At 40.5% G+C, this 26,775-nt stretch overlaps 1 protein-coding gene and 1 long non-coding RNA gene across 4 annotated transcripts in view; one reads left to right on the top strand and one right to left on the bottom strand.

Moving 5' to 3' along the window:
• The window catches only part of LOC127350006 (uncharacterized), a 53,077-nt gene extending 34,867 nt beyond the window's left edge, over positions 1-18,210 (top strand). The window contains exons 2-5 of one of the 2 annotated variants that reach the window (XR_007880508.1): positions 4,857-4,976; positions 5,450-5,560; positions 16,648-16,803; positions 18,011-18,210. This is a non-coding gene — a long non-coding RNA (uncharacterized LOC127350006). Of the gene's footprint in view, positions 1-4,840; positions 4,977-5,449; positions 5,561-16,647; positions 16,804-18,010 lie in introns of both variants that reach the window. The other variant, XR_007880507.1, reaches the window with a different exon arrangement.
• Positions 11,755-26,775, bottom strand: part of kdm4b (lysine (K)-specific demethylase 4B) — a 46,939-nt gene continuing 31,918 nt past the window's right edge. For both annotated transcript variants that reach the window (XM_051376143.1, XM_051376145.1), the window contains exons 14-22: positions 26,464-26,668; positions 24,442-24,518; positions 24,243-24,298; positions 23,826-23,934; positions 17,980-18,168; positions 17,320-17,496; positions 16,641-16,760; positions 15,080-15,172; positions 11,755-14,015 (exon numbers count right to left, since the gene is read on the bottom strand). In XM_051376143.1, coding sequence (XP_051232103.1) covers positions 13,482-14,015; positions 15,080-15,172; positions 16,641-16,760; positions 17,320-17,496; positions 17,980-18,168; positions 23,826-23,934; positions 24,243-24,298; positions 24,442-24,518; positions 26,464-26,668 — 1,560 coding nt within the window. In that variant the 3' untranslated portion in view covers positions 11,755-13,481. The remainder of the gene's footprint in view (positions 14,016-15,079; positions 15,173-16,640; positions 16,761-17,319; positions 17,497-17,979; positions 18,169-23,825; positions 23,935-24,242; positions 24,299-24,441; positions 24,519-26,463; positions 26,669-26,775) is intronic.

Raw genomic sequence — 26,775 nt, 5'->3', positions numbered from 1 at the left:
GTTCTTTTGGCATAGAATACTTCAGTGTCATCCAGCAACGTACTGAGTGACCAGTGAAATAAGTGCAAGCACATTTATCTGGTAAATAATGTTGTAGCATTTACTATTACCCAGTTCACACACTCACTGTAAGTCACTATTATGTGACTATTCCAACTTGTACGTCCGTTGTTTTACTTACTGCCCTGAGGCTGGTTACAAGTTAATGTTTTGCTTAACTATATATTGGAGCAAGGCATGTGTGTGTTTCAAGGTTTGAATAAATTTGAATCCTGGCTTTCTAATGGAATACCATTATTCCAATTTCAGATGATAGAAAGTGAGTAGAGAATAAGAGCCTGCAATAAAGGCAACCAGATCAAGGACATTTAATAAAACACACATTTGTTCTGCAAGTTGCATGCTGTCCAGTTATGTTATATTGATCAACTGAAATGGTTTTTTACAAGCATTTTTTTCCATAGTGCACAGTTTCTGCTTTGGTGCCCTCTGTTGGCCAACAGTCTTTGTGTGAAGACGGGAAGGACGCAGATTTTTTTTCTCCTGCTGACTCAGTTGACAATGAAAACATATTTGTTCCTTTGACAAGAGTCGCTCTCTTGTCAACAAACCCAAATGTGTTTTTCTTGTATTAACTCCCTGGTTGTTAATGTTGACCCCTGGAGCCTTGATGGCGCACACAAACACCACACACATGCACCACTTTCTCTGTAAAGCTGATTAAATTCAGTTTTATTCAAATGAAATCCCTGCAATAGCAGCGCAGGTGTGGCGAGCAGGGAGAGGAAGATAATTGGTGTTCCCTTTCCTCCTCCATCTTAGCTTTTTTAATTATGGGAAAGAAATCTCTCTTCATTCTCTCTCACATTAACAAACACACAAGTAAACACACACAAATATGCAGTCTGCATGATGCAGACACATACACACAAACACATAATCAAAAATCTAATCAAGTTTATTGTCACATACACAATCTTACACGAAGTTCGCTCTCTGCATTTAATCCATTCTAAGCGTTAGGAGCGGTAGGCAGCCACTGTGCAGCACACAGGGACTTGGTCAAGGGCACTGACAGGAATAAAAAAGCATAAGGGCACATACACAAACATGCAGAAACAGAGCATGTTAATGCAAATTTATCAAATGCACGAAACACAGGCACATTTCCATAAATAAATCAGATACACACACGCACACAAAATGGTGTCTCTTCTGGGAAGCAGCAGACACAGATATTATTTTTTTTGTCACATTAGGGTTCGTCATCATGGCTGAGTTGGTGTTATGTGACTGTTAGTTTCTCCACTGGAAGGGGACCCTAGGGCACTTCATCATGTTTTTCTCCATTAAAACTTAAGAGCACCCTACAAGGCACTTCATTACGTTTTGGTTTTTTTTTGCACATAGGGCCACCAGGCTTTCATTACTTTGTTTTCAGGCATGACAGAGGTTACTCTAGTGTTGAGAAACTGTTGTGTTGTGTACAATGTTGTATTTCCTTTGACTGACTGAGTTTTATTCAGGGCTTAATTGTAGGCTGTTGCGGATATGTAGCTCGCCTCTGTAGAAGATACTCACTATCAAATGACTCTGATCGGGAAACATGATTGGGACATTCCTGGGTCTGAAGACAGCTCAGTGGGGGTGGTGGTTGGTCTGACCGTGATGGGTGGCAGCTAAAAGGGACAAGTACGCCGGAAGACAGGAAGATCTGTGGTCAAGGTTAGGGTTAGGCAATTAGTGGTTAGGGTAAGTGTCTCTGTAATAGCCCCAAAAGTGTGTGAGGGTGAGGTCTGGTACAAAAAAACTCAGAAGGTGATTCACACACATGAAAGAGAAAGTCAGGACCCTGAATTTCAGATCTTTCTTAGATATGAACCCTCCATCCTCTCAGTTTTTATTTGAACTAAAGAATTAAAACATGGGTACAAACCATGGCAAAGGAGAAGCTCCTTTTTTTTTATATAGTTCCAACACTTGTGCATGTAGTCAGTCTATTTCCCCAGTACCCTCTCACTGAAGTGGTGTTCAGGACAACCCTGTATTTCATAGGCCAGAGGACAGGGGACAGAAACGTTGCACATGTGAAAAAATCAGACTGGACAGGAGGGCGGGGAACAGGAAGGCAGGACTTCTGTTGGAAAAGGAGCAATCTGATTTGACAACAGCTCCGTCAAAGGTTCACTGCAATGCTGCTTCTCTTATTTGTTGTTTTTCACCCCACTTATGTACCTGTAAGTCTCTTCTTTCTCTCTTTTTTTTTTTCAACAAAACCCTCCAGAACCTCCTCCCCACTCGCACGTCTTCCGCTGTGGTGGCTTCCTGATGCCTCACCTGGCATCACCTGAGTTCTCGGTGCATAATTACCCACAGCTCTGCAATCACACGCCTCTCGGGCCTCATCCCTGCATACGTCGACATGCTCCTGTCTTGCTCAACACCCTATACACCCAGTCGCAACAGGAAATAGCAGTCATTAGGCAGGTGGAGAAAGTGAGACACAGCATGCACGTGAGTTTAATCTGCTGAGCGCTCACACGTGACGAACTGAAGCTTTTACCTGAAGTTGAGTGACTTTGAATGCAAAGATTTTGCTATCTGACCTCTAAGACTTATTAAGTTTGCCTCTCAGTCAGCAAATTATCTCAAAACCATCAGATTTCCATTGAAATTCATGGATAGAAGGGACTGTATAAAAGTTGGATAGGAATCCTAGAAACCACCAGCAAAATCCAATCAATGTCATTTTTAGGCCGAAGACTAACAGACCGAAGCATATCCGAGTGGGGGACTCAAGTCAGACTCGACTTGAAAAACTTCAGGACTTTAGGAGACTTGTATGACTTGACTTTGACTTGATATTCGTGACTTGAGACTTGACTTAGACTTGAAAGCAGACCATTTAATGAAATTAAAAAGTAAGAGATACAATGCAGATTTACACCAAAATGATTTGTTTTATATTGCTGTTAGTGTACCTGGTGTGATCATTATATTTCACTTCATGTTGGGATGGACTGTGGCTGTTTATTTGTTTTTTAATTGTTCTTCAGTTGCAGTTCTCTCTTCAGGATGATTGGCAAACAGACAGGAGTGACTATAAAGCAGGTGGAAGTTCCTGCTCAAGGATCCTTCAGCACTGGCTGCTTAGGGAATCAGCATTGAGTTTTAAAACTTTAGTGCCATTATGACAAACACAACAACATTAATAAACTAATAAAAACCTGAGAAAATAGTAAAGAAAACAGTAGAGAATAGTTTAGAAAACCATAAGCTAAAAACAGTTATCCTAAACAATGGCTGTTCTGAGATAATGCAACTGACATTGGGATCACCGGTCCACTTTAAAAGCCTGTGATGTTGAGGACTTTGATAAAAGTTGATAATAAACATAATCAGGTAGCTGAATGACTCCTCTCAGAAACTTAACTTAAACACACACACACACACACACACACACACACACACACACACTTTGTGCCCTTAGCCAAACAAAAATTACCCAAATGTGCATTTGAAAAATAAACCCATTTAGAGGCAGCTGCAGAGCAGACGCAGTAAAATTATGTTGTGACTAGCCTGCAAAGTAAAAATGATGAGCATCCTCGTTTTGCAAGCTCTGCAGTTAAGAGTTTCACAAAAAATAAATAACAGCAGCAGGGCCGGGCTCTGCCGCAGTGAAATCTCTCCCTTCAAATGTAATTAAAAAACTTCTGGCAAAGGAATGAATTAAAGGCTCCCTGTAGCATTGATAACCCTGGCGTGGCAACAAGCAAGGGCTTCAACAGTCTCCTAATGGGCCTGCTAAAAGGCCCTTTAATATGTTTTCTCCTGTAAATGATCAAAACTCCTTTTCAGTAACCTCAATAATGATCTTTATCAGGGAGTGAAAGAGGAAATGTTCACAAAGGATGAAAGAAAAAAAAAAAAAAACCACAGGCGACGGCACTTGGATGGGCTAAAGGCTAATTGTGTCGGAAATGAGATTTTAAGCGGCTGAATTAGCAGAGGGTGCAGCGTGCGGCAGCTGAGAAATGGAAGGAAAATGGAGGGAAAATAAGCGCAGGTCACATACAGATAAGCATGCCAGCTCTCTGAGAGTATGACTCTGTGTTTGTGCAGCTCTTTAAACCACACAGGACGCCGTCTGGTGATTAATTAGGCTGACTCAGAAGAGCAAACCCTGTCATTACTTAGCGTATTCATCTTTCATTTCAGTCACTTAGACGCTCTCTTCAGTTTACAGTGAGTCACAGAACAAGATTGAATTCATAGATCAGCAAATAAAAGTCACAGCAGCCTGACAACAGATGGAACAAAACTCTTTCCAAAAATGATCACGTAGGATAAAGAAGTGCAAGGAAATGAAGTATTACAACAAGACAGGAGTATTTCTAGTGCAAGTAAAGGAGATGTAATAGAGCTTCTTGAACAGATGGGTTTCCAGGTTACTTGTGAAAAGAAGGAGTAATGCGAGTATTTAAATGATGGACAGAGAGAAATGAGAGGGGCTTGAGATATGGAGAACAGTGTTTATTGCACAAGTAAGGGACTAAATATGATGTAGCATCTCCAGCTGTGCACTCAGCTCTGTCAGCGTGTGTGGTCGGCATGCAAATACGGGGTGATGGATGTATCTGGTCTGGTCTGAAGGGAACAAGCCAAAGACGGGAAAAAAAAGAGGAGGCTGCGGTGGCTCGAAGACTAATGGGCCGATTAAGAGCTTCAAGGGGGCGGCCATTTATTTGTTGTGTGTGACTGGATGAAGATTCACTTCATTAATAAGGCCCGGCACTTACCAACATTGTGTTTTTTTCCCCTGTTGCTCTCCAACAAGCCTCTCTCCTTCTCAGTTAATTGTGTCTGGAGCAAGAGAAAACAAATGGAGACAACAGCAGCAGAGAAAAAGAGCTGCATCACCACATCAAGAGATTCAAGACAAAAAGTTTCCTCCCAAAATAAAACAAGATGAGGTATGCCACTGCGAATCTACTACTTTCCATTCCGTGAGTGACAGCTTATGGTCCACTTTCTGTAGTATCCATTAGAATCCATCACGGTCTTCCATTTACATCCCTTTTAGTGGCATGTACGTGGTCATAAAACATAGATGGAAGTGCAAAGAGTAGCTAATAAAACACCATAAAACTGACAGAGGATTTACGAATAATAAACCCGCACAGGTATGATTAAAAAAAACTTCACACTCTGAAGCAGCTGTACTCTTCCGAAGACATTAAAATGTTAGAGTGATGAAAGTTATTTTGTGCAACTTTGGAACAGAAGTAAAATGTTTCAAGAGGAGTGTAAGAAAACAAGAAAACAAATTGTTGTTGCTATGTTTCAAATGATTTTTTTTTTAATTTAAGAGTGCTAAGAGAACTTTAACAGTGCTTTCAATTATGCTAACGCGTTTTCTTGTTTCCCTCGATTTCTTCTTTTCCAGTCTTGTCTTATCTCCTCCCAGCGAGAAGGTGAGACAGAGATAACGAGGAAGAGACACGAGGACGGAGGAGCCACATCTGCCAAATGAGGTTTCCTTGCTTCCACAGCGTCAGTAAGCAACGTCAGTTACTAATGACATACTGCACAGCTTCGTGCTTTTTAATTTTAAATAGGGGTATTCTAATATATGTACAGATCAGTGTTATTTGTTATGATTACTTTGGTTATGCAACCTATTTACTCAGTGGCGGTTCTATCTTGAATGACACCCTGGGCGAGACCCCCTCCAAGATTTCTTTTTTTTAAGTGCTTGTCATGCTGCCCCCCCCCCCATGTGTCATGAAAAAATGCCGCCCTGGGTGGCTGCCCGCTTCGCCCCTGCCCAAAACCGCCACTGTATTTACTTGTATTATTATCTGCACAATAATACACCACAGAGCTGCATAAGAAGCTGCACAGAATGTGTGTATGTCGACTGTAGTGTGAAATAAAAAAATAACATAAAAAGCAAACTGCTTCTTTGTGTGATACCACAACACTTTGAGACTAAATGATCCAGTAAATTGTTATTTATCACACCCAATGTGACAGCGCATAGTATTGCATCTCACCATGTAACTGTGTTCTTTTATATTATGGAGAACCCCATAGAGACACTACAGAGTAAAAGATGTGAGAATAAACTGTGTGAATTAAGAATGATCAAATTCCTATTATCAATTAGGTTTCCAATGATGCCAAATATACATTCGTTGCACTTGTGGAGGTGTGGTACATTTAGAAAAAACACACGCCACTTGATAAATGACACCCGCGTTTCCTCACTATTAATGCCACCATCTCAGTTTTTGCTCTCTTTAGAAGCTCCACCCTCTGTCTCTCACACTGGCAGACACCTGGAGCTCATTGTCTCATTAGGAGCTAATATATAGGAGTAGCATTCAGGACCTCAGTCTTGATGCATGTTGTCCAGTGTGACTAGGGAACAGGCTAGTGTCCTGGAAGACACTTTAAGCAACTTGTTGCCTAGGCCCAATAGGCTGCATAATCTGTGTAGCTGTTGTGCTGGAGCTCACCACAGGGGCGTTGGGATTTGATATCCCACTGAGTTGCCTTGAACGTCCTGCGGTTGATTGTAGTAGTATTGACCGTGGAGCCAGATCTCGGTTCCCAGATGCTGCGTCGTCATAGCCACAGCTGATTTGCCTTTATTATGCTGTGCTGCTCTCTGTGCCTTGATTTTCTATTTGTACTAGACCCAGCTAAAAGGTGGATGGGCCATAGAAATGTTGGTGCCAGCTGCTAAGGTTTGCTCATGGTTTTTGCATTTTTTTCCTCGTTTAATCTGACCTTTATTGCTTTTACTCTTTTGTTTGTTAGTATAGTTTAGTTCCCCCCCCCATTTTACCTAGTGGTCTTACCAGATAGGCAGGGTGGTGTACTGTTGGTGCCCCTCTCCCCTTCACTGCATGTGGCATAACTGCTTAGTGTTTAGGTGCCTGGGCATCCTAGTAGTATTCACAATATGTGTGGTTCCTACTGATTCTGAGATGTTTTTCCCTAATGACTGTATTATATCTTCTTTCTTTCTAGCATCTATGGCAAATTACTGTGCTTTTATCATGTTGAAATTTAGTGGTTCCTAACCTGGGGGTCCCCACTAAGGGTTGCCAAAGCTTTATGTGGGGGTTGCAAGGCCTTGATTTTAAGGCATGTAAATAAACACACGCTCAGCATTTGGTTCACTTCTGCTCAAAATTCATCCAAATCAGTTACTAATTGGGTTAATTCTTCAGTTTTTAATATAAAATGAAATATCCATAAAATATGCCGGGTGTTGTCAGTCTACTCTGCGGGAGAAAAGGGGTCCCTAAAGGAAAAAGGTTGAGAACTGCTGTTGTAATCAATAAATTGCCCTCAACTTTGACCATCCAGAGTTGAAATCTAAGTCTGTATTATCCTGTACCACTATCCATGTCAACCTTTTTTTCCTTTTTCGTTTTTTTCTGGCGATACTAACCTCAGGGGCTATGTTCAACCTTGAGGTCCACTAGCCTCATTAGGTTCCCTCGCTAACAGCTGTATTTGTTATGATCAGACCCTTTTATTTCTAGGTAATATAGAGCTTACGTTGACCAGGTGACTGGTGTGATTATTATATCACCCAAACATCTGTCCCATTGGTGAAAACTATTTGTAGAGGTTTGGGCTGTTCCCAACAGATGTCACCCCCCTAAAAGAGAAAAATGAATATGCTCTCGCTTTTCTAACGTCTCTACTTGATAAATTAGCTAACATACAAAGCAGCTGTGTCAACCACAGTGCCGCAATCGCAAGCAGTAGGGAAGTTAACCCTCAAAGTTCAGTTGATTGTTTTCAACTGCTTTCCATTGCCACCATTGCCTGCGAGTTGTTAATAAATGCACAGATGGGGTCGCTTGAAAGTCCTGTGTGTCTAGTTAAGTTCATAAAGATCAGGCACCTCCAACTTCTTAGTCCAATCCCCTTGAAACGAGGGACAGTGTTGACGGACTGAGCTCCACTAAGTCATTATGGTAATACTGCTTCAGTGATGTGATTTACTAGGCATAAATGTAGTAAAAGCTTAAGGCTATAATGGAGCCTGTCATATCAACCAGCTTGTCAACATAATTGCCACTTTCATCTGCAATTAGATCCCACTGCATTCACTGATTTCCATTTCCATGTGAGCCATTCAGCTGTCTGTTAGTCATCCAGCAGGTTAGAGCTTTCAGTGACGTTCTCAAGGACACGTCGGTGGAGACGGACTCACACTGGCTGTCCCGAATTTTGAACTTACAGATGTATGTGTGTGTGGTCTCTACAGCCACAAGGACACATGCTGTTGTAATACTCTCTTGGTTATATTGTTAGATATTAATAAAATACCAAACATTTCCTGTTCCCAACTAAACTATAGGTTGGGTCAGCCTAAACTTTTTTTTTACTTTTTGGAGTTGTGTTTCTCCTTAGTTTTACCCCTGGCTGGGTTCAACTGAATAAAGAAATCAAACGCTGGAGTTGTTAAAGTAATTGCCAAGCTGGCACATCCCCAATTCCTCTGCAAAGACACAGCGGACACTTCAGAATGTTAATGGCCACTGTGATCCAGCGAGGGCAATGCAGCTTTGGCATATTCACAGGGTGTGTGTGTGTGTGTGTGTGTGTGTGTGAGAGAGAGTGTGTGTGTGTGTGTGTGAGCACATGCCCACATTAACGATTTGTCCGTAAGACACAGATTTTTTGTTCTTTCAGTGACCTTCTCTCTCTCCACTTCTGTCCTCTACTCATTGGACTTCTTCCAAATTTAGAAGCTCTTAACGCTGAAGAGTCAAAGTGAATCCTATTAGTCTCAGGACATGAAGGAGGAAAACACTGCTACTGTTACAAACAGCTCCTAGTCATCCCATTGTGTTGGGTAGTGGTGTATTTTTATCCCGTGGCAGCCGAGTACAATTTGGTGTTATTTTCTTTTCCAACAGCTGCAATGAAGTTTGACATCAGCAAATGCTTCAGCGATTTAAAACGTGTAAAAACTAGTTTTGGTGTCAGTTCCTCAGAATCAAAGATTTCAGAGAAGAATTCAAACTGCTTATTCAATGATGGGTTTGTCATAGCAGCGAAGAGAAATCTACACATGCACTATCAAGAAATAGACAAGGGCCAGTAGTTTTATCAAATTGCCAGCTGTGATCATTTCCTCTTGCTCGTTTTGTCACATTTCCCTGAAGAAAAAGCCAATGGCGTAAGTATGCAGGAGCGTGTGAGAGCCTTGAAGGACTCGCAAATGTATTTATATTGCAATTTGTGATTTATCAAATTTTGTGCCATCACGCTGCCACCATTTGCGTTCTATGGTCAATAAATTGCCTGCAAATTGCTTTTATGAAACGGGCCCTGGAACCAATGCAGCCCACTATACTGGTTGAAATTTGCGTACATTACAGCTAATAGTCATGGCAACCTGTGTGAGGATATTTGTGAACCCATAACAGACTGAGGGCGTGTTCAGGGGAAGTACGGTGTTAGAATATCATTGGATTTTTCCTTTCAGAGCAGCAGGTCGTCCCCCTGGTTGAAAGGACTGTTGTGTGCGTGTGTGAGTCTCCATCGGCCTCTCTGATGTACGGCTGCGTGCACCTGAGAGAGGAAATTAACAACCTTAAACAATGAGGTGAACAAACACTTTGGAGGAGCTAGTCACACTTATTACTAGTTATTCCTGCTATTTTAAAGCTGCTGTAATCAATATTTATATTCAGTGTACCAAATGATGACCGGTGTGATGTGTCGCTCATAGTGACAAACCAACAGTGAATTAAAACCCTATTTTGGGAGAGTTTGTTACCTTTTCAGCATCTTTCACCTCATTGTTTGGTTTTCCAGGCTGCAACTTCACTGTTTCAGTTCAGTCTCACTGCTGTCATCAGCATCGTTTCTTGACACAACAGGAAGCTGTTTACACACCCAAAAAAAAGCTCTAAAAACCAACTGTACACTAACTGCTCAGCACCCAACAGCAGACAGACAAAGTTCGCGATTAGCTGGTGAACATAGTGGAACATTAATCAGCTTATGAGCCAGACATTTCGCTCAGGAGTTGATTGAGACCACCAGGAGAGCTAAAAAATGAATACTGGATTTAATTTCAGGTGCCCTGAAAAATGACTCCAAGTGAATGCTAATTCTGTACCTGCTGTAAAGAATTAACTATTTACTAATAAGTTTACTGTAACAACTTAAAAGGTGATGCAACAGTGTTGTTACTTCTTTTTCCCGCTGCCCCTGAGTGGCCAAAGAAAACAGTGTGTGTTTACTGTAAGCATTACCACCATTTGTCAGGATTTGGAATTCAAAAATAAATAAAAAATTGCAACTATCAACCAATACTATCATTGTGTCATTGTGAGGCAGACATGCATGCCAAACTAAAATATAGTATAGTAATAGTAACTCATTCTGTTTCCAAAAATACAAAATCTAGAATTTAATCGGATGCAGTTGCAGGTGGTCGTGATGGTGGTTCCTGCTAATTATACCATCTAAAAATAACTTGTGTGACACACCCAGCAAGGAAGCGCAGAAACATACTTCCCTGCTGTGTGCTTCATGTGCAAATCCAGATTTCCTGCCAATGAGACACTGCAGTGAGGAGTGCTGCTGCCAATTATTGAAAATACACTAGCAATCTCTTCGTCTGAGGAGGACGATCACGTCTTAAAAAAGGCGATTACACAGACCTGCAGTGACCAACCAAGCAATTTCACCGTTACTAAATTAATAAATAAGAAAAAAAGTCTAATTTCCTCCCAGGCCTTTAGGGAAAGGCATTTCAAATTTGTAAAGTAAGCGTCATGCTGAATCTGGTGCAAAATAATGGATCCCCTACTGGCACTGGTGATTGGGCCAGAAGGCCTTGTTTAGAATATAAGATTAAAACAGGTAGAGTTCAAAGTTAAAATAGCTATGTTTAGATGTGTATTAGTTGGGTAAGGGTTTTGGTGGTTGAAATAATAATATTGGTTAAAAAACATTTTCAAGTGTTTTGTTTTTTCCCAACTTGGAGCAAAACCCTTAAAATCAGCTTTTATATATATTATATATATATAAAAAGCTGACAAGTAAAATAAGTTTCTATTTCTAAATTACAAATGGAAACTTTTTCACAGCAGTCATGTTGACATGAATAGAAAGGTCTGTTTCTCTCAACTGGATTTGATTTAATAATTCTGTTCACAAATTTTGTCATCACTTGAAAACTGACTCTTCGCAGCTAGTCACCATGTGATATTAGTCATGGGGAGTGCATGATTACTGTTAGCTTCTTTTACTTTCCCTCATAAGTGTCCTGTTTCTTATTCATGTTGGGTAAAAATGACACTTCAGCCAGGAGGCAGATAGCTTAGCATAAAGACTGAAAAGCATGAGAGAACAGCTAATCTGGCTCCAAGGCTACGTAGAGTATTTGGCCTTAGTGGACGATGTTGTGAATTAATGAACAGTATGGTTTCATGACATTAATGGATTTGAAAGATTGCTACATACATGTGATGAAGGACTTTAATTTGTCAATGCTTTTATTCACTGATTTAGCCAAAACCAGTAATTCCTCTGTCAATATTTGTTGATATCACAACATAAATGTATAAATTGTACCCATCCCTCAACATGACATCTAATAATCAGACTTTTTCCATCCTCATTCCATAGTTAGTTCAATGATTTTGACCCAGAAACTACTTTTTGAATCTCTGGGCTACCGAACACACACAAACACAGAAGAGCTGGCGACTAGCAACCCACTTTAATCCCTGTGAAATAAGATTTTCTTGATGAATATCATTTGGATACAGGAACACAAATGTGTTCCAACATTTCAGGTGTGATGACAGAAAAAAAAAAAAAAAAAAAAAAAAAAGGTATATGTGCGACATTTACAAAACTGATTCACAAAACACAAGGCCTGCGGTATGTACAAGGTGACAGTGTTAGGAAACTCATCAGTAGTTTAATATTTATGTAGCACCTCCGTGGCACTAAATGGCCATATCCGGGAAAAGAAAGTAGCATTTACCAGTACAAACTGAGTAATATGCCTATGAAAAACTGTCAAAATTAAAAAGATATTAATATTTTGGAGCGGCCAAGTTTGTGAATTCAGGAAATGAACATAGAAAGAATACAGTAATAGAAAAAACAGACAACATTATTAATATACAATATTGATTTATACATACAATTCAAACCAAGAATGGTACAAAATCTTTCCAGATTTTAGGGTTCCTACATATTCTCCTTTTTCCAAATATCATTTCATCACATTTTCCTGACTTTCATCCTTTAAAACCGACTTCATAAGTTTCCGTCAGTTCATGTGCTAATTGGAGAAATGTGATGTTAAACAAAGATATCACTCAGTAAAATGGACAAACTGGTGCAAGTATGACAATATAAGCAACGGATATATATTCAAGTGCCAATTATGACTGAGGAATATTTTGAGGCAGTTTTCTGGGCTGTACTTCCTTAACTGTGTGAAGACTCGAAGGTTAAAACCTTTTTTTTCTCCATGTAGGAACCCTGAGAACGTTTTGAGTGTGAAAAGTGGAGCCACCAAATGACCTCATGACGTCAATACATAAAATGTCTCATCTGTTAACTACTGTGGCACATCTTCACAAAAATTCAATGCATCCTGCAGACAAATCTACTAGTGTTCGCATTCAACAGGTTTCTTCTATTACAAATAATTCTTTCAATATTTGACTAAGACATTTAAATACTGAGTTCCCCCTACAATACATTTTTTTTTACCCCATCCCCCTGTTTACCTCTTGCAATCTGACAATAAAACACCTTACTGAAAATATCCTGTAGATGGACAATGTGACACTTTAGTTCCACCAGTTCCAAAGCCATGAATGGCTGGATTGAAAAATAGATATTTTGTTGCTGGTTATTTGATTTAAAAAAAAGAAAAAGTCCACTGGGGCCTCAATGCTGAGAGGCATATTCATAGTAATTAGCTTCCTGTACAAAGAAAATGGGAGTGTGCTGTTATTGAATTAATGCAACGAGGTATGGAGTTGATACCACCCAGAGACGTATTCATATTAAGATGGAGGAAAAAAGCACAGCAGCTGACAAAAATAAAAAGCAAAGCTTCAAAAAAAAAAAAAAAAAAAAAACACAACACAACAAAACAAAACAAAAACAACAAATAATGTTAAAAAAAAAGAAAAAAAAAAAAAAAACATGTCCTCTTTAGCTGCTGCTTCAGAGCACGCAAAAGCACCACTGCAAATACATTATCTCAAAAATAGAAAAGTAACATGCATTAAAAGAGTGCTTGTGTGTCCGTGTCTTTTCCTGCCATGACCCTGAGCTCTCAGAGCCGGTGGAGGAAATGTTTTTGTCCATTAATACAGCACTCAGTAGAATCCACCTCCATTAGCTTACTTCCTATGGGCTCAGCCTCCACTGGCCGAGTAATATTATAGTGGAGTTGGTTTTTAATACAGGGATCCGGGGCCATCGTCCTGAGGGAAATGTGAATGGAGGAGGGTCTCCATGTAGGAAACGTAGCCGCTGCTCGGCATGTAGCTGTCGGACATGTGCTGAGGTGAGGGCAGGGAAGGGGAAGGGGCGGACAGGAGAGGGTCAGAGTTCAATTTCGACTGGAAAGGGGTTGACTGTGGAGTCAGCGTGGGGTCTGAGGCCAGGGTGGACTCCGTTAGCGCATCGGTGAGGGCGACGCTCGTGTCCATTGGGGTCTCAGCGTCCATCTGAATACCATTGGTTGCAGCAGGGGCATCCTGTGGGGTCGTAGTGGGCTGGGACAGAGCTTGTGAGGTCGGCGGTGTACTAATACTGTGATGTTCTGCTGCTGGTGTTGCTACCGGGGCTGTAGTTAGGGGGCAGGCAGGCTTGTTGGTTGTCTCCATGGGGGTTTCAGCGGGCGGGGCTGAACCTGAGGGCAGGCAACGGCGTTTGGCTGCTTGGGCTTCATCTGCTGAGGAAACCTCCTCCTGTGTTACAGGTATGGCCTGAAAACAGACAGGTACAAACTTAAACTGAGGACACAGGGATTATCAGGAGTTCCTGGCTGCGTGCGAAATCTTAATTTCCTGCTCAGTTAGGCATTCTGTTGCTAGTAGCAACCACTGCTGACAGTTTTACAGCGACTGCAGTTTAACCGAAATCAGATTAGATCTGTGACCAATCAAATACTGACAGGCAGCTTTTAATTTCTACCCAAATGTCCTTATTGGAGCATTATCAGAAGGTGCTCTTTGTTACAGTTGTTTTGTGATTTGTGATTTAGTTTTATTGTTTTTTTTGCAGTAAAAGTAGTTTAATGTTAACTGAGCTAGTAGTCATACTAGCTGCCTGGGGGTAATGTAACTGTTAATCTATTCATTTTGTAGTGTTGATTAGTTGATTAATAAATGAGATGATTGAAAAAACAATTGTTATTTTACTATCTTTTGCATTTTTAAGTAATTCAAACATGCAAACTTGGGCTCTTTGGGGGCTTTTTAAAGCTACTGACATTTATAGATTAAAGAAAGAATCAATTGATTAAAAACAAAATTTGAAATGACACTAGCGGCAACTGTATTTTATTGTTGTCTTTGAAACAAGAATCTCGCATTATTAGGTCATATTAAATGTTAATATTTGCTTCTTGTGACAACAAAGGGTAGCCCTTGCCTAAATCAAAGAGTCAACTCAACATTCTCCTGACACAGATTTTCATCAACAGCTCACCAAGGAAAAACTGATATTTATTAAAACTTACAACCCACACATTTTGGCCCACACACAGGCCTTTATACTCTGGAGGCTGCAAAGCGTTGGTTGTTTGCTTGAACAAATAGTTGTTTTATCTGCAACTGGTGTCGTTTTATTGAACAATACAGGCTATTGCTGGGGTGCCTTTTCTATTAATTTAACTCTGCATCCAATTCTTAAATCTACCGTGTCAACCGATCTAATGCCTGCCAAACTGACTGTGTCTTCCTCTCATGTATTATTACAACAAGGCTAAGTACATCTATGTATGATGTTATGAGCATAGGAGAAAGCAGAATTTCAGCAATGTACTCACCAGTCTGGCTCGGACCCTCTTGGGCAGTTCCTGATCCTGCTGATGGATCTCTGAAGGTTTTAGCATTAGCTGACTCTGGTCCTGAAACTCAACCTGAGCAGATACAATGAAACTCTGGATTAATCAACAAACATTTCCAACTGGTCTGTCAAATAATATATCCAAACACACTCAACTCAGCAGGAAAATACATTGTTATCATAGTAAAAGAGGACTCATCCATGGATAGTGAATAAAAGACTAGCAGGGCAGCTTAGTGAGCAAAAAAATACAAACTTGTACCCAGAAAGTCACAGATGGGATCTCAGCCATTATAAATGGTTCCATCAACAACCATGTGCTCTGTCAAAATGTCCTTGACCACGGCACTGAACCCCAAAGCTGCTCACTGACTGGATGGGAGCATCAGCTACGTGTTTAATTCGTAAAAAGAAAGGGACATGGTCAGGGTTGCGGCCCTGACACAGTGACCAGCTGGAGGCTTGTTTTTAATTCATTGTAACAGAGCTCCTTGTCTCCAACACGGCTCTCACTAGTGTAGCCAGTGGGCTACACAGGGACACGAATTTTACCTCATCAGATACGCAAAATAAAACTCAATAAAACCGTCTTTGTTAGTCTTTTCACACTCTTTCCAACAATCACCAATGTCACAAAATTAGAGGAGAAAATAGCCGTGAAACAGGCTGCTATGGTTGCCATGTAATGTTTGCTTATCCTGGGGAACAAACGCGCCCGTCAAAGTACGTCCAGTAAAAGTTTTCCTTTTTGCTTGCAAAACCAGCATCATGGCAAAATATAAGATGAACCAACCTCACTTAACCTCATCTGCTAATACATTCCTGTGTCTACGTCTGTAAGTGACTTTCAAGATGGTCTCCCCAGACACCCGTCCCAGGGAATCATCTTCTTCAATTCTGCATTTTCCACTTTGTAAGCACTCCACATATTTGCCCCATAAATTCCCCCAGCATGCAGCAGTGATGCTAAATCTCTCTACTTATGTTTTAATGCCACACTGTATCAAAATGCTCCACCATAATCTACAAGGGCAGCCAAGCTTTTCACACGTTGATAAATACCAGATCACGGGGACCAAACCAGAGGGTGGCAAAGCAATTATCCAGAGCTCCCTGCTACCAAAAGTTCACAGGTTCAATCACTTCCAATTCACTCTGCAGCAGAGCATCAGTAGATGTATGTAAAGGATGTCGTTACAATTTTTTCCCCTCAGAGACTGTATTTAGAAAAGTTTTTTACAGTTCAGAGTTCACCTTGAAAGGATTCATACATTTACACAGACTGCTGCAAGGAATTAGTGCAGTTATTCAGGAAGGTGATTGTTTTCTATTCCTTTTCTATTCCATTTAGCTAGGAATTGATTCACAAACCTAAACTGTGGATACATTTCTGTAGGAAAAAGGAATGAAGTCAGAGAGCTAAAGCAGTGACTTTCCAGCCTCAAACCTGATTCTCTAACGTCTAGTTGACTTTGGAATTTTGATCACAGATGTTTTGGTCTGACTGTAAAATGATATCTAATAGTTGTGTTTTTCCTCACCTGGTAGCACTTGTGGCTGTGCTGTCTCACAAAGGAAGCATTGAGGACCTGACCCTCAGGCGTACTGACCACAACCAACTCCCCTACCTCGGGAGGACCGGAGCCCAGGCAGTCATGACTCTGATGGCGGAAGAAAGAAAGAAAATTGATGTAGAGGAAGAAGGTGGGAATGAATAGAGAAAGTGGAGGAGATGACAGAAATGGCATTTAAGAGACCTGCATGTGTCCTTATACAAAACACTATCTTACAAGTAATATAATATGACTGGAGACTCTGTATACAACTTACAAAAACATTGTTGGAAGGATTTTCATACAGGTCCCTGATGTTCAATGAAATCTGACTCAACACTTACACAATTTAAACTGTTTTCAAGTGTTTTCGTAGGCAGCAAAAGATCAATTTAAAGTTCCCTCATTGTATAATAAGTTTTGCTTTCTATAACATTACTTGATATAGTTCTAGCTTTTTTATTTTAAAACATATGGCGGTGAGTCATTAAAGGTTATTTGAAGTTACATTTAGTCATTATATTTTCATTTGGAAAGATGCTCCAGCAACAAAGCATATGGCAGTTGCTAGGATATTTCCTCCTGGCTTTAAAAAAGAAAATGTAATTTGTTAAAGTTCTCTCTATAAATTGTACGCAGGTAGGTGTAAGCTGTAATAAACACTCACCACTATGTTTTCTGGGTACACGTTGTCACAATACGAGCCGTCGTCAAAATTGACCTCGTAGAACGTCTGCGTTGCCATGCCAATGATGGTACAGTGGTAGTACCAGCCGTCACTGTTGCGACCAATCACCTTCTGGCCCAGGTTCGGACTCTGTGGGCCTTTGGGTGCCGTCCGAGGCTGGAGGGAAAAAACCCCAGGCAGAGAAGTTGAGGTTAAGAGAGGATCAGACCTAATTTTAATTTGTGTGTTCATCCAGCCCATTTTGTGATCAGCAGTCATACATACAAACAAACACAGTCCTGTCTTTTGAGTATAACTTATAAGGTTCACTATTCATTCATTCAGGTTCTCAGTCTGGATGACATAAAAAGCCAAATGACCAAAACCTAAGTAAGAAGAGAGACTCAGCCTTGAATGAACACAAGACAGGAGTGAGTGGTGTTAACAGAAATTCATCACGTGGCTCTCAAATATGTTAAAATCATCTACTCTGAAGGGAACCTTTCTGTGGTTCCTGAGTAGTAATTGTGTTCTCAAGGGTATTGACTGTTGACTGTTCAAGAATTATTTTAAGTAAGAATTTATACTTTGACTGAACCTCCAGTCACATCTGAAATACTGAATGATGAACTGATTGACTGTATCTTGATTTGCACTCACCTTCAGAATGACACCTTTATGCTTGTGGCAGGTGACAGACACGACATAAGGCCAGTCGGCTGGTGTCATGACTACTCCGGCAATTTGGGCGCAGGTGACGTGGAAGGAGGTGGCACAGTTCTTGTGTGAGCACTGGATGCAGGCGCCGCGGTTCTGATTGGCATTCTTGCGATGGCAAAACACACACTTCTGCAATGAGAAGAGAAAATAAAGAATTGCCAGTTTGAATTCCCTATGACCTCCTGAGCTTATTTTTATTTAATGCATTCTCTTTCATGGACATCCGAGGATCACAGGGATGTTATTATGGTCCTATGATACAGACTGTAAACATAAAAGTTTAGTTTATTCCAAAGAAATGACACAGGCAGGTACCGGCTTAGGCAAACACTGGTGTTCACAATTACAGATTCTCTTCCAAAGCACATATCTCAGTCTAGTGTTTTCAGTGAACTTGCTGTTGCCACAGTAGAGGTTTAATTCCTGTCATGAAAGCCCAAACACGATGACAAGTGTAGGACCTTGTCCTCGTCTTCCTCTACAAGAGACGCTTTATCCGTCTCTTAATTCAACAATCATCATATTATTTTGATTATGTTCCACCAGGAGAGTTTTCAAGGCCTCCTCTTTCCCTTTGACCTTTTTGACCCAGGTGAGACTGTGGCGCCGACAGTCTCCTGCACAGAGAGCCTGGTTCTTTTCAGATTCTCAGATGGGATCTCTAGGTGTCAATTTGCTTTATCCTCTTCCACAGATCAGAACGACACCCTACACCTAAAGTGGATCGTGTGTGATAATTAAGTGCCTTTTTGATTGTAAATCAGGGTTAGATATCCCTGAAATGTGTTTACATCTCTTTTAGTCTGACAGGTCCACCTCCAGAGAGAAACTCCTCTGGAATCCACATCTGGCATTCTGACACCCCTTCCTCTAAAGTGTAAATTACGATGTTTTCTTTTGATAGTGGACATTCCAATCTAGGAAGCAGTAACAGCAGTTGCACGGATATAGATTTAGTTCTGTTGGAGTATTATGGTAAAATTTCATCTTCTCCTAATTAACAGATTGCCACCCAGCATGAGAAGGTCGCAAATGTAATGTTTGTCTGATGTTTCTGTCTTCAGATTGGACTGAGTTACAAAATCATGTGTAAAATGTCTGAATGTTTGATGGAGCCACAGTGCCACCTTTTGGTAAGATTCTGGTATAGCGTAAGGTACTTTCAAAACAAACTTTGTTTTATAATTGTGTATTATTCCAAATAGTAAACGCCTGACACATAATTTTTGTAACAAGGATTAAGCTAGCACTATACAAAATATGTACAATCCCTCAGTGCTACTTTATATACATGTTTGATGGTTAACGATTTAATGATTTTAATCAGCTCTACTTTTCCTTTACATTAAGTAATTTCGGTTATGTTATGTTAAAACATGTGAACTATGTATTAAGTCATGGTGGGTTCTGTGAATGGTGAATTATGATTTCGAAACTTTTAGAGACGATAGGAATAAATTCGTCCAGTTCCGCCTCCAGAATAAAAGATATAAGAGATAGACTCCGGTCACTCCCTCTCTCTCTTACTCTTCTGATCTTGTCTTCCTTCTAAGAGTGTTAGATCCACTCGTTATTACTTTTAATTTCCGTACTTTATTTTACTTCGTTTGCGACACGTGTTGAATTTTTCTTCAAGTAATAACTTGCTGTGCTAAAGTACTTTTCTAAGTACTTTTATTTTGAAAGCTCAAAACACAAACAAATTTCTTCTTTTATATTTTTGTAGTCTTATCATCAAGTATTGTCACCTGATTCACAGAAAGTGAATTTAGTTTAATTCTTGGACTTAGTTACGACGGAGAATTCGCCAGGCCAGCGTTTCATCCTCCAGTTATTTTCAAACAAGAAGCTGAATTAGTTTACAATCAAAGCTGAAGACCAACCACTCTAAGACATTTATCATCAGCCAGAAGGACGTCGCAGTAGTTGACTGCTCAAGAAGAAGTATAAACGTTTCCAGCCGGACAAAGACATTATTCTCCAGCCACCTTGCCCCCAACGGTCACTAGCACACACGCTGCGCTGGGCCTTTTGGAGAGATTGCCACTGGTACCAGGGATGAGACGCAACTTCCCTCAGCCTGTTGGATCAGGGACGCAAAGCCGCAGTTGAGCTAAAAGCCAAGGACCTGGAATCCTTCCAAGTTCCATCTACAAACAAAGTAGGCTGACTCTCCGGTACACGGCCGGATTCACACACATGAAAGAGAGCTGGTGTCTGTCTATAAGCTTTAATTCCCATCTTTTAAATTTAAGAGAATTTTCGATTAGGGCCTCTCAGTTCTAAAATGTACTCTCGTAATATTTTAAACTTACTGCCGCAACGCAAAATCCACCATCGCTGCTGAATCACCTAATAGTAATAATTAATTTACTGTCCACATATTCTGTTACTTGTTGTCATTTGTTTGCATTGTCATTTCATGCTATTTACCCTTCATTAATTTAGTTAAAAAACATTTATAACCGTATGTCCTTGTCGGTGCCGGTTTGATTTGATGCAGGGAAATCGATGAATCGTGTAAAAGAAATCACTACTTCAGAAATATTGAGATTGAATATAGATTTTGAAATTTAATAAATTGATTTAAAATTGATTTGATTAGATCTGTGGAATAATTTCCTCCGGATTATTCGAATAGCTGAACAACGGAGGTGGTGCCCCATTTACGAGTCTATTATTAATCTTCAGTGATTAATTACCTTTCAAATGAAAAAGTAGTGTAACCCCTACACAAGTCCTACTGAGGCTATTTATTGATGCTGTTTATATTCGTAAGAATCATGAGAAGTTTTGAAAAGAGATGTCTTAAAATGAGGAAGAACAGAATGAGGATCAAATTATGAATCGCTTTATATTATTTTTAGCGTGTGACCTCCTAAAACCCCACCCTGCTACTCTAATAAGCCTTTTCCACCAAGGCGGTTTGGGGGCAGGTTTGGTGACAGTGCCAAATCTTGAACCAGTTCTTTGCGTTTTGACAGCCAAAGAACTGGCTCTTGGCAAGGAAAACTGGTTCCAGAGCAACATCAACACTTTGCTGGACTAAAATCAAGCATGTGACTGCCTTTTTTTTAAACTCCAAAAAACCAGAACTTCAGTATGGATTGGAAATCAAAGCAGCAGTGCTTAGTGGAGGGACTTTATTTCTCAACAAAATTTCACTCTTCTAACTGCAGCACTTAAAAAGCATCTTATGAAACAGAGATGACGGAGGAATCCAGTGTAAACATTTTCTCCTCTCCCACATCTTCTAATCTATGTGGCAACAGGTTTCTACTCATTAAAATAGAATGGATCCTTTCGGTTTTGCACATAACATACATGCAGAGTCGTCGGTGCCTGAGTCGTCCCTATGACATTCAAAACATTTTTTTCTTCTTTTTTTTTTTTTTTTTTTTTTACTACACCCTTTTTGGTCTCTTGCATCACTTGTTCAACGTCTACCCTTTCACATTCATACAAGGAATTTGATGTCCTCCCTTGGAGCACTTGTCAAATCCCTTCATTCCATCCCCACATCCTGAGTGTGAAATTACCACTGGCCAAACCAGCCAACCAAATCTTTGCCTTTGGTCAGGAAGCTAGTCTACTTTCCACAGACACTTTGACATGCACCACCCTGCAAATGCAACCCCACAACCTTCATTCATTTTCAATTCACCTCGAATCCTCAACCCTCCATGTCTACCCCCTTTACAATTTCCTTCCCCATATCTCATTTGTCCTTCAATTCAATTAAAAACAGAGAGAATAAGGGAGAAATAGATGAAAAGCTGGGAGGGAACAAGGAGAGATTATAACAGCGAGGAAATCTGGCCTGCCAAATTGAGTTATCTTCTCAATACACCAGGGTAGGTGTGTTTCAGAAACATTATCTCCCTTCAAAATCCTAATAAAAACATTCATCTATTAAGAGATCAACTGCCAAGAAATAAATCAGGTAAGGGAAAAGTAGAGTAATATATATTTAACTCATGACAACATGTTTCAATCTAACAGACAGAATCGACCTATTACCCCAACAGCTTTGACAGCTGTCTCATCTTATGTGACTTGTATCTTTCTGTGTAGTTGTTTATTGTGATCATCTATCATCACACACACACACACACACACACACACACACACACACACACACACACTATGTCCTTCCAATCCCTCATGCTTTCTCTCTTATCCTTCCTTCTCCATACTCCTCCTTTTGACAAATCACACTGCGAGCAGCTGTAGCGCAGCACATGGGCGATCAATAAAAAATAAAAATCCTTTATTAAAGTGCCAATACTTCATTTTCGTCCCGGTGCAGGAAAAATGTACAACAGCTCTCAACAGAGCTGTGCTGAGTGATATTTCACCGGCTGCTGTGGTTTATACTTTTCTCTATGCTGGGTCTACTTTTGCCACTGCTCAAATCATAGGCAGGCAGTGACATGTGGGGTTAGGGTTAATGTTTCTTACTACATGAAAAAACATTAGTTTTATGTCCATCTGTTTGTTTAGATCTTATACAATGTTCCAACTAAATTATTTTCACTTTTAATACATTTTAAGCATCCATCTGTAGAATTAAAACAATCAGACTTTGACCTGGCCTCTTGTAATATATTAAATATATATTACACTAAACCTACCCACTGAAGTAAAATGCAAACTCCCAAATGAGAACAGTAGTTAATAACTGATAAATCATCATTTTGGTGTATGTGTTGTTGTATGTAACAGGAGAATGGCTGCAGAATGGTAGGTGGAAAATACTTTTAAAGATTGTATGATGATTTATTTAAGCAGCTTGCTTTTCCAAGCTTGAGGCTGTTTTCTCACAAGAAAAGAAATCACAGTACCTCAAGGTGCAATATGCAACACTACCTTTGGGAAAGGTACATCTTTTGAGGATCTGCGCAGTGTTACTGTGTCTGAGAAATTCTGAAACAACTAAGACAAAAGCTTGTGCGAAATCTCTTCTTCCAGGAAAACCAAATGTTCAAAGACGTAGATTGCTGAACACGGTGCAATATTAACTGGTTTCAAGGGTGCGTGTTCACATTTGATCAGCCTAGTCATCCGAATCATTAGACTACAGAGCTTCTTCTCATGGCCTTTTAAGTAAAGATGAGGAAACCTGCTTTGACAGCCCTCGGATGCAAATGTCACCCAGCTTCTCTTTGATAGATTATTCAGAGAGGAGGGGAGGGAGAGAGGTGACATTATTTGTAGATTTGTGATAATGCACCTGCAAGCACTGTCGTTGGCTGTGAAGTGGGATCAGGTGAATGGAGGGGGTAACAGAGCCTGGGAAGGGGGGATGGAGAGAAAGGAGGGAGGGAAGGAGGGAGGGAGGGAGGGAGAGCATGAGTTGTGTTCAAAGACGTGGCAGCAATGGGGAAATTGCCTCCTGCCCATGAGATCGATTCAGTTCATTTGGCGCAGTGAGAAATGACAGCTGATTATTCAGCCATTCCCCTCAGCACATATGTTTTACCCCATGTCCTCTACAGCTTGCAAAAAATTCGATCTATCCATCCACCAGGGAAGGAGGAGGGTAACAGAGAGAGTGACAAATACAAAAGCAGTCAGCAGGAAAGACACAAAGTCGCTTAAATGTAGAAAAAGGCCGCAGGAGTGAGAGAATGAGATCAGGGGATAAGAGAGAATTCAATGAGAACTATGAGACAGCACAAAAGAAATTACACAGCTGCAGTGAGTAAGTTAGTAACTTGGTGGTCTTGCTTGGGTTTAAATATTGATCCCTGCCTGTCTGACATCACACTGTACTGATTACTTACCAGATTCTTGCGCGATTCTGGAACGGCACTGACGTCCACCGGCTCTCTCTCAATGGCGTTGACGAAGCGAGCTTCAGCCACAGCGATGGCACAGATAACATGGACCCACCTGGTTACAGAGAGAGAGAGAGAGAGAGAGAGAGAGAGAGAGAGAGAGAGAGAGAGAGAGAGAGAGAGAGAGAGAGAGAGAGAGAGAGAGGTGAGAGAGAGGTGAGATAGAAAAGATCCTAGAAGCATCGGGCTTCTGAAGATCCAACAGTAGTAGACATACAAGGCTCATAACTGAAAAGTAATAGTACGTTCTTTTAATTGTTTACTGGGAATGGTGTGTTGATATTCCCCCAGAGGCTTGTTAGTTGTGATATTCCACACACGTGAAAAAAACGCCACAGTAAAACCCAAGCGTGTGCCACTAACCGATTGTCTGTGGTAGTCTTCAAAGCTCCTCCCCGCAAGTTACAGAGACAGCACTCCTGAAAAACATAAAGCAAATGAGGATTAAGTTTAGGCAGTGAGGGGAACTCTTGTCCAATTCTAATACTTGTACTTCTGGAGAAGGTCAAAGTGTTTCTATACTTGTGTTGGAACCCTAAATTGGGTTTTATTTGCTACTCACCACCGTCCAGGCTCCTTCTGCACACCTAGAGCACATCCAGGATTCACCGACTGAGTCTGGCTTCACACCGTAACAACCTATAAGAGAGGAGAGATTAATGGCTTCACATATATTTCCTACAACATTCTGCATTTAATGTTCACAAAGCACTTTCTAGATTGTTCAGTAATGATGTGCTCCATGGCAACTTGAGTCGAGCACTGAAATTAATTAAATCTTTATTAAAATACATCCTAATTTTTATAACCGCTGTTTGTTGTGTCCTTTTGTTATCAATTTATATAGAACTTGTCTGATCTTCTCGTCACCATGTCCAATTTGAGCTTCTGAACCAAAAGGCTTGCATGTTTATATAAAACCTTCAAAAGGTCTGAATTATTTTTTGTGAATGTCCAATCCAAAACAATGAGGAGCAAAGGGATTGGAGCGCAGAGCTGCTGTTTTTGACAGGAGTTCTTTCTGCTTCATGTTCTCTTATCAATAGCAGTGCTGCACTCCCAGCTGAGCCCAGCTCATCCCTGGATGACTAATGAACTGGCCTTTTTGAAGGTGCACACCAGCTTTAGGGATAATAAGAACCCAGGAGGGTTGGTGTGAGTATGTGTGTGTGTTGGTGTCTTACTGACTGAGCACATGTGCACATGTCCATGCTGTAATTATCTGGTTGTATGTGCTCTAGGACATAAAACAACCACACATGTCGGCGTATTGGTCTACAGATATATTGGTCTTAAGATATAGCTATTTTTTTGAACAAATGCCACTGAATGTACAGACATGTTGTTTCCCTGTGACAACCAACCAACAAAAAAAATCTTTTGCTTTTGTCTAGATGACCAATATTAACATTTGGCAATGAGAAGTAGAGGCAAGCAAAAGCATCCCATGGCTCATATACAAAGTTAACAAGCTTTCTATCCTTTCACGCTTCGCTTTGACAGAAGCAATACGCCCTTAACAGTCGACTTTCTTTGTGAAAAGTGCAGAAAGCAGGGTAAATAAAGGCTGGGAAAGTTTATGGTGTGCTGCCTTTAGAGAGGCCTTTGCGTTGCTTGAGCAGCCACTTAGCTAGTTTAACCCGAGTCAAGGAGAGTTAAACTAGGAAGCCTCACTGAGAGTGGCAACAGGGGAATTGAGCAGACAGGTTGTTGCGCTGCTGTAGTAGAGTCTCATCTTGTGTGCTTCCTATTTTTCCAACACTATTCTCAGGGGTATGGAGATAGAAGAAAAAAAAGAGTTGTGAATAGAGAAGAGTAGTGAAATGCCCAGTAGAGTCTGTCTGTAAAGCTTGTCAGTCCATGTATGGATTTGTAGCTGAGACCAAGATTCTGACTGTTTAAATCAAACGCTGCGGTGTGCCCACAGCTGCTAGACTCCCAGTTCAAAAGAGTCAAACCTAACTTTCCTACAACAATATACACGAAGCAAAATCATTTGCCATTTTTTAAACCCCATAAAATAGTTTTAAGCAAAAAAGAGATTACATACCTAGAGCTATTTCACATCCATTAGGGTGTACTGCCTGACTATGTGGGGATCTTGTGATGTTAACTACATTGTAAAGTCCTACATTTGCATTTTGTTTGTTTGCAAATGCACTCACAGCCTTAATAGCTATTTTTTTAAAACATTATTTGTTTAATGAAATAAATACATAGCAAACATGTTAAAATGTAGATTCAGACTAACTTCTAACATCCTTTAAAACCTGGGGCTGCTCCAAGTGACTCCAATTCCTGGAGCTGCTTCAATGTGAAAGCTGTAATTAAATTTTCTTTGTTAGGAAGCTTCCTGCAGCTGCAAGAGTCTTGACTTTTCATTAACAGCATACAAACACAGATGCTCAGATTTATTTTTACTGCTAATCTTAACAAAAAAGAGATATGCAAGGAAACACACACATTTTTAACTGGTGCAGCTGCTTTTTCTCCACTGCAAATTGTACACACTATGTTTGGTCCCAAAGTTACTCAAATACAGCCAGCTTTCTTTCTTGCAGTTTTGCGTGGGGGTTACACTTACTGGCATGAACCTGCATGTGGCAAGATGAACAGCGGAGCAGAAGACTGGTTCCATCCTCTCCAATGTGATAGTTGGTGGGTGGTGGCTCAGTGTTGCATGCACCGACGCTGAAGCACATCTCTGGGACCAGTGGGCGAGTCAGACTGCCATGGCGGGGAAGGGAGGCGCGATGGGTCTCATTTGAAATGAAGGCGTCTTTGTGTGGCTGAAGAGGACAGAGGAAAGATAGCAGTAGTAATACAGTTAGTGGATTGTATCCATGTTGGTTATTAGTCAGCCTTTACACAGTCAGGATTTACTGAAAGAGGATAG

Source organism: Dicentrarchus labrax, unplaced genomic scaffold, assembly GCF_905237075.1.
Source record: "Dicentrarchus labrax unplaced genomic scaffold, dlabrax2021, whole genome shotgun sequence".
Taxonomy (NCBI): domain Eukaryota; kingdom Metazoa; phylum Chordata; class Actinopteri; family Moronidae; genus Dicentrarchus; species Dicentrarchus labrax.
This window is presented reverse-complemented; position numbering and strand designations above follow the sequence as displayed.